General features: G+C 39.0%; 1 protein-coding gene across 1 annotated transcript; it reads left to right on the top strand.

Moving 5' to 3' along the window:
• Positions 1-697: 697 nt before the first annotated feature.
• Positions 698-13,734, top strand: LOC101849110 (kelch-like protein 9). Its single transcript, XM_005091215.3, has 4 exons — positions 698-1,289; positions 6,352-6,558; positions 7,188-7,312; positions 9,149-13,734. Exons 1-4 carry the CDS (start codon positions 1,270-1,272, stop codon positions 10,750-10,752), a joined length of 1,956 nt encoding a protein of 651 aa, XP_005091272.1. The 5' UTR covers positions 698-1,269; the 3' UTR covers positions 10,753-13,734.
• Positions 13,735-16,708: the final 2,974 nt, after the last annotated feature.

The following is a 16,708-nucleotide window of genomic DNA, read 5'->3' on the forward strand; positions in this document are numbered from 1 at the left end:
ACACACACACACACACACACACACACACACACACACACATATTTTCTGTCTCTGTCTCTCTCTCTCTCAGTCTCTCTCTCTCCATTTATGCAAATTTTATCTAATTGAATAAAATGAAGGATCCATGGCAGGGCAGTTTGTGTTCTATTCTATTTAAATGACACCCTGTTCATCAGGTGTACTTAATGTAATGTACATCGATAGATAGGCAAGCTATGTTCCACTTCATTAGCAAAGCTTCGTCTCATGGATAGTCTAGGCTAGAGTAGAGTATATATACTTTCTTTAGTGGGCCTGTTTAGTATCACATCAACATGACATGATAATTGCGCGTAATGTTCTGCAGATGGCTGTCCGGGGCGGGTCTCGCACTCACAAAGAACAAGACAACCCTTCCCTTTGGACAAGGGAAAAAACCCAATCGCAGGCCCTATTGCAAGAAAAACAACTTGCTCCCTGTCCTGTGCCACCCCCCCCCCCCCCACCCTCTGGTACATAATAATAGGTACTCAACTTGAACTTGTTTTGTCTTTTTTGACATCAGATCTCTGTTTACATTGAATTTTTTAAAAAAATAGCCTAAAACTAAAACCAGTCTTTCATTCACACAAACACATACGCACGGTGTGATTTCGCACACACTCTATTCTTGTCTCCCTCAGAGCCCAGAAGCAATAATAATTGAACAAATTATGCATACAACAAAAGGAACATCTGCAGCATAACACTACAGGTTACTCGAAGGCAACAATTGTGTACTGAGCAGTCCCATGCCTCCTGGTTCTGTCTCCGTCCACTTCGGAGCAACTCATGTACAATGCACTCTTGTTTTCCCCCTTAGCCTGATCTAAATGCTTTAAAAAGATGTCAGCTGTTTTGTAAGCGCTTCAAGTGTAACACAAAGGACTTTCATCGGTTGAAACATTCACACCCACAAACGAGCGCATATGTGGGATGTGTGGTAAAATTACTACAGCTTGGAATAACGCGCAACGAGTGGAGTGATTGTAATCTCCTAGCAGCCTAGCAGCCCTCATAGCAATTCTCTTTGTTTACAATCCAACCGGAAATGACCTCAGACTCGGTTTATGTGAGGCAGGTGCAGGAACACAGCTGCTGCCCCGTAACCAGACAAAAGAACAGCGGTACTCCCCGTTTCATCTCCCCAGCCACACCAAGAGACGTGTGGCATAGCTATGCTTTGTATACTGAAGTTTAAAGGTTGGCTCGTGCTAGAGAAATTACTATAGTGTCGTCCGTTGTACGAGAATGGATCGGGATGTTGAACTGTAAGTTGAACGTGTTAATACATTTTTACAAGTTTGTTGATGGAGAACACTGCTACTTTTGACTTTACGTGTCTTGTGACTTGTGACTTGATCTTCTAGATTAGATCTCTAGATTTTATATAATAAGCAGACTAGCTCTAGATTCTACACTAGTACTAGATCTAGATTCTAGATTTGTCGATCTAGATCTTGATCTAGAAATCTAGGAGGTGTCCTCTAGTCTCTAGATCTATATAATAATCTAGTTCTAGCTTCAATCTAGCCTACCACTGTTCTTTACATGAGTCATGAAATGTCCCCATGAAATTAATCTTGTGACTAGAATTAAGTTGTGACGTAGGCTTAACTTTCAATGTCAATACGTTCATTGATGCGTAGATCTATTTTGTTTTGGCCGGCTCTATTTCTTCAAGCATTTGGGAAAATAAACTTGAACTCTATTTCTCCGAACGGTTTCCGTGCTCGAGATTTGATGATAATAATTGCGAATGGAGTGGCCCGTGCGTGTGTGTGTGTGTGTGGAGTGTGCATGTGTGTGTGTAATGTGTGAACGTGGCAGGGGTAGGGGGGCGTGGAGGGAATTTTTTTTTAAATGAGAAGGATATCAATATTAGTTTTTCGAAGTGGCTAGCCGTACTTAGATCTAGGTTTGGCCCTATCGACTCAAGCCTGTTAAGTACACAGGTCTCATTAGATCTAGATCTAGTAATTATTCAGGTTCAAATACATGCAAGTCAGTAAGGCACCTTTTTGTTTTGTCTGAAAGTACGGCTAGCCTCTTCCTTAGTTTTTCCTGGGTGACTAGATCTAAACTGCCAAGGTCGATCAGTCTTGTTGTCTCGCAGTACCTTTTGAAGATATTTTCAAATGATGTATTTTCCGGGAACTTGGAGCAGGCACAAGCCGGGAAGAGTACCCGTTTCTCGTGAGAAATGCCCTTCCTGTCACTTCCCGGGCACTAAACTACTGCCCGGTACCGAGAAGTGATACCGCTCGTTGGCTTTACATAATAACGAGTAATGAGAGTGAGAGGTGTCGACGGAAAGAGCGGCACATCCAGCGAGAAATGACACGCAGACAGTGTCACCCATCACTGTGCCGTCCTGTGTCTGAAACTGAAAGGGAGGGGAGAGGGTGGCGAGACGAGGTGAGTGGGGAGTTGATCAGGGCCTAGGCCTAGGTCTCCCAACTTTCCTTCACTGCCTGAGCCTGCGCAACAGGCCTAGCCTAGTTTAGGTCCCCGCCACATCCGGCCTTCTCACTGAGCGAGCTGCCCGTGAACTGTGCGAGAAGAGAATTATCGGCCACGGACGGCCTTCTCGCTGAGCGAGCTGCCTGTGAAGAGCGCGAGAAGAGAAATTGGTCGCGAGACGAGAAGCACTTCTCAGGACCTGGACCTGTCCTGGCAAGAAGTAGGTCAGCTTCTCGGTCTTCTCGCTGGGGAAGAAAAAAGCGCTTCCGGCCTGTCTCTTCGGGGAACATTGCCCCTATCACACCTGAAGTATCTGATTCAGACATTTAAAAATCTCTAGCTCTAGAAATTGAATTCGATGCAAAAAATGCTTCTTCCCGGTCCTCGCAGAGTGGCGGAATGAAAAATGACGCCTAAATCTCGCAAATAACCAAAAAATCTCAAGAACTGAAACTGTTCGGAGAGATAGAGTTCAAGTTTATTTTCCCGAACGTTCGGAGAAATAGTCACTTTGTTTTGTTTTTGATCTGTTTTTAGTGTAAAAAGTAATTTTAAAAGGACAACAAGAAGATACTTTGTACTTTTGTGTTCTAGATCTAGATTATCTAGATTTTAGTGTCTATATTTCTAGATCTACTTGTTCTTGATCTGATAGAATTCTGAAATTTAAAAAAAGATCTGGACCTAAAAGCTGTTGATTTAGAAAGATTGATTGTGGTCCTTGTAAGTGCCTTGTGGTACTATTTGACAAGTAGCAAGTTTCCTTTTTTTCCCTAGGCCCTGGGCCTAAACTATATTTTATTATGGACTAGACTCATATCATGTACATGATGAAATAGTCCAGTTAGCCAATAATTTGGTCGTTCTGTGTTTAATTCTAGGAATCAGGGATGTGGGCCTGTTGGAGGAGTTAGGCCTAGTTAATGTTTAGTGTTAGTCAAATTGTTATCTTGGTCATGTGTCTACATCATTAAAAGTTTGGAAGAGGCTAGCGGTACTTAATGACGGCTAGACGGCTGGGCTAGCCGTACTTAGATAAATATGATGGCTAGATGACAAACAGCAAAAATAGGCCTGCTGAATTGTAAATAAATTTATTTTAGTTTGCAATACCCCAAAGTATTTGTATTTTTGAGACGAAACCAAAAGGAGCCTTACTGACTCGTATGTATTTTAAATTGAATAATTAGGCCTACTAAAATTTAGATCTAATGAGACCGTTGTACTCAACAGGTTTTGATCAACAGGGCCAAACCTAGATCTAAGTACGGCTAGACTGGCAAGCTAGCCGTACTTAAGTATAGAGCTCTAGACAGCTAGGCTAGCTGTACTTTGCCATTTCGTAAAAGTTTTTTGAGAGTTGGGGGGGGGGGGGGGGGGGGGGGGGCCAATCTTGTTCATCATGTGCTCCAAATACTCCTATTCTGTCTACCTTACAAGGTCTATTCTATTCTAAATACTTTTGAGTCCAATTCTTAACTTTTAAAATTAATTGAGTACCGTATGTTGCCTGCCCATAATATAAAACCAGATTGATGAGATATGTCATATAGACCTAGATTAAGTATGTGTTTTAAAACTCAGCTTTGTATAGAAAATGAACATTTGCTGATACACAAACTTACAATAATTTATAATGGACACAGAATTATTGTTATAGTCCCTTTAGTCTTTTTGTCTTCTTTGCTGGTAGTCTCTCAGATCATGGTCAATTTTATTTGGAAGAGGTGAGCCGTACTTAATGACTGCTAGACAGATAGGCTAACCGTATTTAATAATGATGGCTAGACTGACAAAAAAGAAAAAAATACTGAATTGTAAAAAAAAAAATGAATCTGCAATGCCTAAAGTGTATTTCAGACGAAACCAAAAGGTGCCTTACTGACATGCATGCATTTTAAACCTGAATAGTTTCTAGTGAGACATGTATACTCAACAGATTTAGGCCAATAGGGCCTAACCTAATTACCGCTCGACTGGCAGACTGGCAGGCTAATTTTCAAATCTTCACAGAAGTAAAAGGTACTACTACAGTGAACTTCCGATAGCGAAGTCATCAGGCTTGACCTCCAGTTTTATGGAATTCAATAGTTTGGTATTTGTCCTTCCCTGACAATCGCTGACTTATTATCACTTCTAATAAAACAAAACATAAAAACTGGTTCTCTAATTACAGGTCTAAATTGTCCTAAATGTGCTCAAAACCTGTTTTTCGCGCGGCTAAACTGAAAACAGCTGTAAACTAAACTAAAATAAAACCCCTGATTTGTTTTTCTTCTATTTGAGTAAAGTCTCTGAACTGAAAACCCGGTTAATCCAAAGAAAATGTGGTGGTCCTGCACATTTCGGTTTTAGTGGACTCCAACATATGTTCAGGCAAGACAATTTCCAAACACCGATGTTCTACAAAGGGCAAATGGGGAGAGTCTGACTTGTTAGCCTGATTTTAAAATGTCGAAGGCAGTTTACTGTTTTGAGCTGTCCTCATGGAAGTGTAAAGTTGGTGAACCTAAAAAGCGCAACAAAAACACCCTGCAAATGTCTCTGAAGGACTTCAACATTGTTCCCTTGACTTGGGAGAGCCTAGCTCCTGACAGAACAATTTGGAGGGCAGCTAATCATATATGAACCTTCACGAATTATAAATGCTGAAACCAAGAGAGAAGCTCTCCCAAGCTGTGCACTTCCACAAGTGGAAATGAAGCTTTTAAATGCTCAAAATGTTGCAAACTCTTCTTTGCCAGAATTAGTTTCATCAGGCGTAGCAGAAGCCACTAGTCGTCTTAATCCGTATTTCTTCTATTTTGCTTTAGAAAATTCTCTTCTGCAGATGTATTGGTCATCATCAGACATTAACGGATGAACTATTAAATTAATATTATTATATTTGCCAAAGATCCCGGTGCTTGAGAGAAAGGAAAATGCGAGATCTTAGGCGAGCGGGATCTTAACCTATTCACTGAGAAGATAATCCACAGGGACTCATGGTCCGGCCAACAATCGATAAAATGGTCTCACCTTACTGTGAAATGTATTGATGTGACTCCTAGGTTATAACTTATGGCGAGCAAAGAGTGGTCAACCTTGATGACCTTCTATCACAATGGCATGAGGCGTCAAATTTTCACTCATCCTATCGTGTGTCTCAAGATCTACGTCGATCCTATTGCTCTTCCCTTTCACTTGTCCTTCACCAAGGCCCCCCTCCCTCCCCCGCCTCTGTTGTAACGCACCATTAATTGTGACCGCACCAATTAAATATAATTATGTCTTGCCAATTGGGATGCCGAGACAACTACTGCTGTCGTTATCAGGAAAACAAATGCCCTGAAGAGTTCACAGTTCAGTGTGATCCCATCTGACGTGGACTTGTAGGCCCTGCCCACCCAGCTTGTGATGTAAGCTCAGGTGCGAGTGCGATGTTTGGGGAAAATAAACGCATCCATGAGTTCACACCTTGGTGTGATTTCATCTGAGGCGAATATTGTTCTGTTTCTTCCAGATTCCTAACTCCGTTGTGTCCGCTTTCGCGAGTGTGGATGATCTATGACGCAACGAGGAGGGATAAATTGCAATTTTTTTGCTGTTTGGTTGGTCAGCTGAGCCTTCCTTGGTTTTTGCTCCGTTGATTATGATCTTAAATGCTAAATTTTAGCCGATTGTAATCCTTTAGACTTTAGAGCGGGATCTTAGAGGTGTTTTTTGTGTAGTAAAAGTTCTGTTTTCTTAAAAGTGGGGGATCTGTGGGGAACCAGGATTGTGAACAGTGGGGTTTTAGGCGGAAACTTCTGTATTATTGTTATTATTATTAACCTCATTGTAATGGCCCTTGTGGGTGGCTCCTTGATGTTTATTTGTACTGTGTTTCAGGCAATCATCTCCAATGTCAGTTGGTGACCCTGACCTGCACAATGATGACAGATTCCTGTTTAAATCGTCTGACCATGGGAAGTCAGTTCTCGAAGGTCTTCAGCAGTTGCGTCAGATGCGGCAACTGTTTGATGTCACACTGGTCGCGGACAGCCAAGAGTTCCCAGCACACAGAGTCGTGTTGGCCTCATGCAGTGACTACTTTAGGTACCTTTGTTTTTCAGCTGTGCAAAATATTGTAGGGAGAGTGTTTAGGGCCTGTTACGAAGTTGCATTACGTTATTGCAACTGATTGTTTTAAGACTGCTCACAAGTTGCCTGTTTTTTCAGGTTTTTATGTGCGTGTGCAATGAATCAAGTTTGCATTTTTTTTTCCCCGAATAGAATGAGTATTGAGTAGTTTCATTTTTGATAGGAATATTTAAGGAGAAGATCTGATGTGAGATTCCTAAAAATTTTATGATCTCATTTTTCTATTGTCCATTTTAGCTTTTGGGGATTTTTGCACTTTTTGCACTTTTGTTCACTCTGTTCCCCTTATTAACCGTCTGACTGCTTGAAGTGGCCTATAACAGTATAACTAGGCTCACACATTTTTTACACTCTTGAATTAATGATGATAGAACGCTTTTGTTTAAGCTACTTAAGTATTTTTTGGGGAATGTCATTCAAGTATTTTTTTAAGAATAAAATATCTCTGGGGATTCACTTTAGGAAATTGACTCCTATATTTATGCATGTGTAATGTTAATTGTAGTTATTTATTATTATTAGTAAGATACTTTCAGAGATATGTGATTTGCTGATGACTTGTCTTTTTTTTTTCTCTCACGCAGGGCAATGTTTACTGATGGTCTTCGTGAGAGCACAGAGTCTCGGATAAGTTTAAATGGATTGTCAGCTACCAGTACAGCTCATCTGATTGATTTTGCTTATAACTCTTCAATAAATATTGATTCAGGTAAATATTGCTATCAACATTTTGTAAACACTCATTCAAAATGGCATACTGCATCTTTCTTTCACACTCTTAACATTGGCCTTCCCCCTAAGCACAATAGTAAATGAACCCAAATCACTTTTCGTCTCTTGTCAGATCATCCTTAACATCCTTCACTACCAAAGAATTACCAACACCTTTTCAAATAGTGCTGATTATGGAAAGCTGAAACAGAAACGCGATTGGCACCTTTAAATGTGTTTGACAATTCCATAATTGGGGTAATCCGATAAATGTAAAAATTAAAAGCTATTGAAAAAAAACAAAACAAGGGTAGTAAATCTCAGTAACTATGACAGTTTAATGGTCGCAAAAAAATCACAGTGGCAGCTTTACTGTAGCAGTTTCTCAGCACACAGCTTTTTAAGTGATGCCAGGTCTCCTTTTGAACCTGTCTAACTGTCTTGTGTTGCATGCAAGTTGCAATTGAAGTCAAGGCCAAGTTCATTAGCGATTTCGTCATCTTTTGTCATCAGAATGGGACCAGAGATAAGAAGAGACATGGCATGTGCTTGCTGGAATCAGTGAAACAATGACAGCTTGATGCTTTCGAATTTGGAAGAACACATTTGCTTTCTGTCGGGTTGACATCCAATGTTGACGTATCTGATTTTATCATAATTTTTTTAGAATTGTGAAAAATATTTCATTGGGGATACCAAATCTCTTACTTAAAATTTCTGATTTAGTTCAGGACTTCTTGGCAACCGGGCCTCTGCTAAAACCTGATGCTTGGTTTTTATGGTCAGAGTCGCTATCTATTATGAAAAAAAGAAGCCTTGTACTTGTATCGACAAAAAGACAAAAGTATGGATAAAACGTGCGTCTTGTTCGGTGGCAAAGGCAGAGAAAGGAAGAGAATGTTGCTGATGAGCCTTTGACAAAAATAAAATTGCTATGTCTGATCATGACCATGACGATGTAACTAACATTGGATAAAGCTTTTTCGTATTATCTGTGTATTCAAAACCTGATCCATGCCTTCACATTCAAACAACCACACATACACCCACACATGCACACAATTACAAACGTAAGTCACACACTATGTCGCCCAATGCGGCGCAATACTGTCTTCGATCACTCCCCACCACTCATCCTGTATGACTAGATTCAAGGAAGTTCTAGCCATCCTTTAGGTAATGTGCAATGATGCATCTGGACACCAGTAGTGTGTGCATCATGCCATGCGGGGAAGGTAATTAGGAGGGGGGGGTGAGCCTGGTGGCTTGTGATGTAGTAAACTGATACTCTTAATAACGACCGACGGGTGCGTTGTCTTCATTGTCATTCTTGTAGGATAATTGAATTTGAGACAGCTGTGAGGTACAATTTGATCAGGTTTTTAGAGATAAGCTGTTAAGAAAATCCCTACATGTGTTTGAGAAAACAATGTTGTGAACACAAAGAAAATATAATAGTTCAGTTAGGGAATGGTATATTATACGAGCTATCTGTGATTTTGAATTTTGTGTGTGTTGTGCTATCTATGCCTGACTATTTATTATCACTAAACAGTTGGCCAGCAAGCCTCTCCCATTCTCATGAGGATCATCCAGACAATGAAGTCATGGGCTTTACTTTGAAAAAACTTGAACTTCATCAGCCTCCCCAACTTCTGTACTTAGTCTGCCCACCAGTGTGAATCGGTTAATCAATTAATCATATTCTATTGAAAAGGTTGTTAATCCCATCGCATGCCATTCCATGTCACACCACACAGTACTGTATCGTACCCCGTTGTACTGCTGTAGTGCTTCTCAGAACTTAAAAAGTGTAATTTTTTTCTCTCTACAGACAATGTTTATGATGTTTTGTCGGGAGCTACACACGTACAGATCTTGCCCGTTATCAGCGCTTGTGAGAACTACTTGAGGGAACATCTGACGCTGGACAACTGTGTTCATACTGCTCAAGTTGCAGAGCTGTTCTCTTTGCACCTTTTGGAGCAGCACGTTTTCAATTTCATATGTAGGAACTGGGACAATTTTTGTACAAATGAAGACTTTTGCAGCCTGACGCCCCAGTTCCTAGTGAGCCTGTTGTCGTCTGGTTATCCTGTGAACTGTAGCGAAAGTGATGTTCTAAGATCGGTGCTTGGATGGTTTTCATGTGACTCTAAAGAAAGGGCACATCACATGTCGAGTGTTCTCAAGTGCATAATGTTTCAGAATCTCAGTGACCCAGAATTTGATGATGTTGTGAATTCCAATCAATGGTTTGAGCTGGTGGACAAATGTCCAAATGTGGTATCCAGCATGCCAACACTAGCAAAACTGGCCAAATGGAATGAGGATTTTCAATCAAAAGATAGAAAAGACAAAATCATCAGTCTGACTGACTTTTCACCTCAGCGGAATTCACCCATATCCATAACGCGCATAGAAGTGAGGCGCTCTTTAAGAAAAGCAGAGAAAAAAAATCGGGTACCAGGTTTAGTGAACACAAGAGGCTTTCATAGAACAATTGTCATTGCTGGAGGCTTTTGTCAAGACCTTGGCATGACAAACAATGTGCTTTATATAGACAGCCACACCAAAAAACTGAAACACTTAACCAAAATACCCCACATAGATCAGATCAACTTTGGTGTGGCTGTCTTTTGCAACCAGCTTTACGTTGTTGGGGGATGTTTCAATGACAATATGCAGGAGATTTCAATTCCATTTGGTTTTCGTTACAATCCACTTCTGGATGAGTGGCGGAGCATTGCTCCGATGAATCAAGAGCGGTGTAGATTCCTTCTGTGTTCTGCTGAGGACAAAATATATGCTATCGGTGGAGATCCTTTTGCATCGACAGTAACCAGGGATGATGTTGCTCTCTGTGAGACTTATAATCCGCGAACCAATGAGTGGATACTTATCAGCTCATTGCCCGGTAACCGGTCTCAGCTTGCTGGCACCAGCTATGGAAATTCTGTTTTTGTCTCTGGGGGTATCCAAGAAAGTGAAGAGCAGGTTCTTCAAGATTTCTATCGCTACGACCCAATCTTAGACACTTGGGAGAAGAAGGCGGACATGCTGGTGCCAAGGGCGGATCACTCAATGTTCTTGTGGGAGGGGCAGGTTCATGTCATGGGGGGGTGGTACCTGGATGCCGGGACGAACAGAAGAGTTATGGCGACAACCATTGACTGTTACGACTCTGATTCCGATTCGTGGGGGGTGGTAGGGACTCTAAACCATGTCCGAACTTACGCTACCTACACCTTGGATGGTGATTGTGTGCGTGCGATTGGTGGCTGGTACAGAGGAAACTATGCTGCAAAGTGCCGGACAGTGGATACGTTTAACCTCCGTGACAGAACGTGGAGCCAAGGGCAGGAGCAACATGTTGCCTTGTGGGAGCACGGCTCTTGTGCCTTGCATCTGCCAAAGTTTGTCCCTTCACTCAGCTGATAAAGGTTTTACTCAGCTATCTGTTTTTGTACCTTTCCTTTTTACCTGTTCACAACAGTTACTTTTACATTCACACTTTCCCCATTATCAACAGCAAGTATAATTTCAGACTCTCACACTGAAAACATTTTCATAAGGGCTTGACCACTAAAATTAGGTAGTTTGGGTATGTCAAATGAGGGAAGGCTCATTGATAAGCACACAGTGTTAGTGTGCCAAAATGTACCAAACCAGCTGGTAAGATTTAGTCACTTTTAATCTGGCAGCTGAGGCTTAAAATGCACTTGACAGAGACTCAAAATCTACAAAAAAGTGCCCTTCAATAGGATTCCCAGCAGTTTTGTCCTGCTCAAGTTGTTAAATCATTTGTAAGTTCATATCATTTAGCCTAGTTGCTATGGCAGCTTTTCATTCTTAAATTGGCTGATTTATCGCTCTGATCTATTTTTTTAGACTTTGTTTCTGATATATGTATCCCACTTCTTTTTTTCACTTTTTATAAAAAGATATTATTAGATACCGGTAGGTAATTTTTTTGGTAAATAAAAAGATTTTACTAGATAGGTTATTTTCAGTGTATATCAGGGAGTGGAGGGTGGGTATAGCTTTTATGAGGAAGTCGCCCCAGGTGTTATTTATGTGGAATATACGTAGTTAGGTGTTGAAGTGGAGAATACATTTATACAGCTGCATAGTGACTTGTCAAGGATGGTGTTGTCATCTTCACCGCACAAAAGCCAAGGTTTTGATAGAGAGGCCATATATATATATATATATATATATATATATACACATGTTACCCTTGCTGTATGACTCTCCTCTCAGCTCACTGTGCTGATCCCCAAAGGCATGCAAGACCTAATGTCTGGAACACACCTAGGTGAAGAAGCTGCCAAAATAATAGATTCTTCTCTTTCCATCTGCTGATCTGACTTTAGTGCTGAATCAGTAGTCACGGGTGTCATGTCCCCAGTCATGGTACAAGAGTGATTCAGTGCAGCATTTCATTCACCACTACCACTCTCAGACAAGATATGCAACTTTTTGAAGGCTCCATCCACCCGAAGCAGACGACACGAGTTTGCAGCCCAGCAATTGGCTTTGATTGATTCAGGTTGTACCAATTGCAGTTCTTAGGTAGCTGAGGCTTTTCTGCCAACCATAATTGCTGCTCAGCACTCAAGTGACACAGTTGATCCACAATCTGAAATTCTGAGTCTGCTTGTAGAAAAGCTGTCTTGTTACTCATTATTGTTGCATCTGTTTATTTATTTTCTTGGAGTTCAGGAAGTTGACTACTTTTGATGCATTTACATACATAATATTTTAAGACTAATGTTTACTCATTTCATTGACTGAATGAATTGTGCCATTGTTTGTGCAGTCCGACTAACAAGTTTGTATTTTGCTGTTAAAGTTGTGCATGTTCCTAAGTTGAAAAATTTGAACTGTTTTGACTTGTATTCCACTAAATGAGCTTGTTTTCTATACATGTTCAGCCAGTTGTATGGTATTGGTTCTTTACCTATTTGGTTGATCCTGTTGGTAATTGAAGTTAAAGTGGAGGTCCACCCTGATAAATTGATAGCTGCGTTCATTTGATAGGGGCATATTCTTTTATTATATGTTACCAGACGACACAGGACAGATTCTTTCCCTCACCATCATAAATGTGCATCATCACTGTGCTCCTGTCTCAGTTTATCAGATAAATTATTGTGGATTTTATTGTACTTGGTGCTCAGTACTTTAGTACTTTGAATGTATATTGATATTTCATATTCTTGTGAGATTATGAATGATATATAGGTGATAGACGGGTTGAGCTTAAGACTTGGACTTCAGTGAATGTCCACTGGGTGATTTACTTTTAGATATATACAGGGTGGTCCAAAAAAAGCAACTTTACAACTTTTTTTCTGAATATCTGGCACAAAAATTGTTCTAGAATGTGGTAATTTTGGACAGACATTATTCATTTAAAAGGAATTTGTTTGACTTATAATCCACGGAAAAGACTCATATTTTGAAAACAAAAATATAGCTTAAAGAAAAAAGCACCCATAACACAAAGTGCACCAATTTTTTATAGTAACTTGTACTTGTAAAAAGTCTTTTAACGATTGGTTGGCTTTTTTCTCTATTTTCTCTTTGACATTTAATATTCCATCCCTGTAACATTTAAACAATATTTCATTTTTTTACAGAGTTAAAAAACTAGCATGTTTATTCTGGAATTCCTAGAAGTAGTAGAAGCAATGCTCAACATGCCCTCCTTTGGACTCAACACATTTTTAACGCTTCGTTCGAAGTGTTCGAAGGCGGCCAAACACAAGGACCCACTAAACTATCATGGGTGTTCGAAGCCATAAACACTGTAAATATTCAGTATGGAGTTGCCTCTAGAGACAATAGGGGGTGGGGTACCCTATAGACAGCATTTTTGGAGTTAACATCCTGAAAGGTGAAAATGGGCTTTGTGCTGTACCAAATGTCATTTAGTAAATGTTCACGCTTTTCAAGACAATTGAGAAACCACAAGCACATTGCCATGCTCTGATCCATGTAACCTTAGCCTTGCGAACGGGAAAATGGTATGGTCGTAGGTTAAGATGTGCCTCGAGAATGTAGACTGTACAGGTGTAGGAAAGTTCCTAGCTGCAGACATTGTCTTCGGACAGGTGTTTCTTGGGATGACTACTGAAATCTTCATCCTGATGACTTTTTAAGGGCTGTGAATGGTGGGTGTTTGACCTGAAGTGATCATTTTGTTTGGGAATTTTTTGTTCTTATTCGCTATAGACACAAAGGGATGGAACTTCTCTATCCAATACACCAAAGAAGGTCTTGAGGGCGCTTTAGAATTCTTTCCATACCATATGCGGAGCGTACAAAATGTCTGGGAAATGAGTTGGTGGAGAGCTAATGTTGAATATGTGACTAGGATCTCAGCAGGCAACGGAAATTTGAAAAAAAAAAAAATCTGCAGACTTGTGTTGACTTATTACTACTGTAGTTTGCAATATAGTGCGATTGCTGCAACTTTTAGTGATAGGCCTAATGTGAACTGCATGGAGTGTCATGCTACAAAAATGGGGACAAGGTTGAAAGTGAGTTTTTTTTAAAAAATGGGCCGTATAGCGCAAAAGCATTCAGTTGAATTATCTAAAATGAATGTCAGACAAATTCCTTTTTACTACAAAATAGTGTGTTCAAATTTGGAATGCCAAACTTTAGTGTGGAGGAAAATATTTACAAAACAAGTTGTAAAGTATTTTTTGGGATCACATATTGCATCCATAACGTTTTTAAGCTATTTACAAAACCATAAAGTTTGTTTTTTGTGGGCTTTATGGCACATATACATGTATATATATATATATAAATTAATGTATGGCAAGACTTTTGATTGATTTTGTTATTTTAAAAGTAATTCCAGCTATTCTTTTGAAAATTGAGGAGATACAAGATTGATAACTTAGCCATTATACAGTTCATTAAAAAGTGTATTTCATGTTTTTTCAAGCAATTCATTTTCAGGTATGGAATTTATTGTTTCTGAGAAAACTGTAGGGTGGACCTGTTTTATTCAAAATTATTATTTTCATATATTACAGGAAGGTAGGAGCTCTAGGCTTGAAAAAAATGTTTGCTTTGAAAAACATCTGTTTCAAAATAGATGAAAAGAAGAAAAAAAGATTGTTCAACCCTTTCTTTTGTAGAACTTGGAATTACAAAGCTGTAATTATTGCAGACTTGAAGTAGGCCCTATTTTAAAAGTTGTTTTCTCATTTAATTTTAGTACAGATAAGCATCAGTTTTATTTCCTTTCTATGATTCTAACGAATATTACATATATCAGAAGTCTCTACTAGAATGATAAACTGTGTTGTAGCTGAAGTTGTTGAAGTGGTCTACTTTTCGTAGATGGTGCTTTTTGAGACTTCGTGGGGTGCATCATTTTTTACTGCAATTTGCTACATATGTTAGCTGAAATGCCATAATCAATATCCCTGGTACTTAGGTGGTTTGAGTTTTTTTTTTTTAGCATAGATTACAAATACTGTCCTTTGTGTATGTTTTAGCGACACTTTACCTGTGATGCCAAAGCATGAGTTTGATAATACTGCATTACTGTGTCTCACTAATTTATTAAGTAGAAGTAGTCATAGAAGCAAATATATTATGTTTATTATTTATGTCAGAGGGGTGTGGGTCTAGTGACTAACGTTTTTTTATAAATTTTGTGAATGCGTACAATGTTCTGATATTTATAATAATGGTCTTTTTGTATATGTAGATAAAAATATATGTGAAGCGTGCTGACAAAATGAGTTACTTCTCGGATTCAAGCATTATGGAAAATGGTACATCTCGTTTATAGGTGAAATTTTTACAAATTTTTAGTATGAAATAATAAAAGACATGTTGTAGTTAAAGAAAATGGCATTAATAAAAATTCTACAAATTTGACTCTTGGCCAATATCTCAATTTGTGGATTGCGAGAAGTAACTCATTTTGTAAGCACACCTCACATATGAGTTCGATTTAAACCTTGTTCCTTCTTTGGTCGCCTCAAGGGACGACTTATATGCATTTATTAAAGGAATTAACTACTCTACTGAGGTCTCTGGTTTGTTCCACAGTTTTAAATTTACTTTAGTATAGTACAATGAACTGTGGGACAAAATTTATGTTAAAAGAAAAAGATACAAGCGTGTAGCTACGACAAGGAGTGACTCATAAAGTTGATTTTATTCAAAGAAAAATATTGAATTATGCTAGTCTCGTAACAATTGTCTCATCTTGTCCAAGGGGAAGACTGAATGTCATTTTATGGTTGGTGAGATTAAGTTGAACATTTTGAAATAAATTGTTCACAAAAACGAGTGCTGATTTTAGGGTAACCTGTCGTCTCATTACTTTCTCTTTTCCTTTGACAACAAAAAAGTCCCTGTGAACTTGTGATCGGGATGGAGATTCTTGATTTATACTTAAGTGACAACGAATGTTGATCAAATACAGTTCAAAACACTAGCAAAGTTTTGTCACTGCTGTTTTTCTTGATGAGCCTTGTTAAATTCCACTGATGCTGATCTGATAGTTTGGTTAAAAAATCGGCAAATGTTTTTGAGCAGCCTATCTTTTCGAGTTTCGAGTGACAGCTCCTAGAGTTTCCCCTAGTGCCTCTTACCCTTAAAAAAACCCTTGGATTGAACGCAGGTGTCTAAACTCTGTTGATTACAGTAATGCTCGTTTGATTCTTCTTCAGTTTTTCTCACCCGTACGTTTCCCACCTGATGTTTTTGATGCCACTTTTTATTTGTGTAGTAATACTCTTGATGCCGCTTGAACAGTCTTTGGAAGATATTAATTTACATGTGACATTAATTTTTTTTTGTTTTTGTGACCAGCTTTTTACTGTCCAGCCATTTCTGTTTTCTTGATTTTCTTTGTCTTAATCATTTTTGTGTTTTAATCACTTTTTGTTTTAATGACAGACTGAAGTTAAAATGTACAGATATTCTTATTAGCCATTCAGTGCAGCCCTTGATATTATCAAGCTGTGGTTTAAGAAATCTGGTTACTCTTGTAATGTACACGGACAGGCCGAGTTTTGTGTTGATGTCAAGTTATTATTTTTTGTTTTTAAACCTACTCTAGGGCATTCCCCTTAGCTGACATGATAATCCTATCTTAATTCTTTTAAGGCATGGCTTTATTGAGATAATTATTCTGTGCTCTTTGAAATAGCCTCATTTTCGTTTACTGACTTTGTTTGGCAGAGCTAAATAGTCAAATTTTGTTCATGGGTCGACTCAAAATAATAGTACTCCGGCAGGATCAATCATTAAGTCTTCACTCTAAGAAATTTTCATGTCTGATGAATGCACTTTACATGTGTCCAGATTGCAGGTTTATTTTTTGAAAAAGTTAATGTGTGTTGTGTGCTTC

The sequence above is a fragment of the Aplysia californica genome, unplaced genomic scaffold (genome assembly GCF_000002075.1).
Source record: "Aplysia californica isolate F4 #8 unplaced genomic scaffold, AplCal3.0 scaffold00027, whole genome shotgun sequence".
Lineage (NCBI taxonomy): Eukaryota > Metazoa > Mollusca > Gastropoda > Aplysiida > Aplysiidae > Aplysia > Aplysia californica.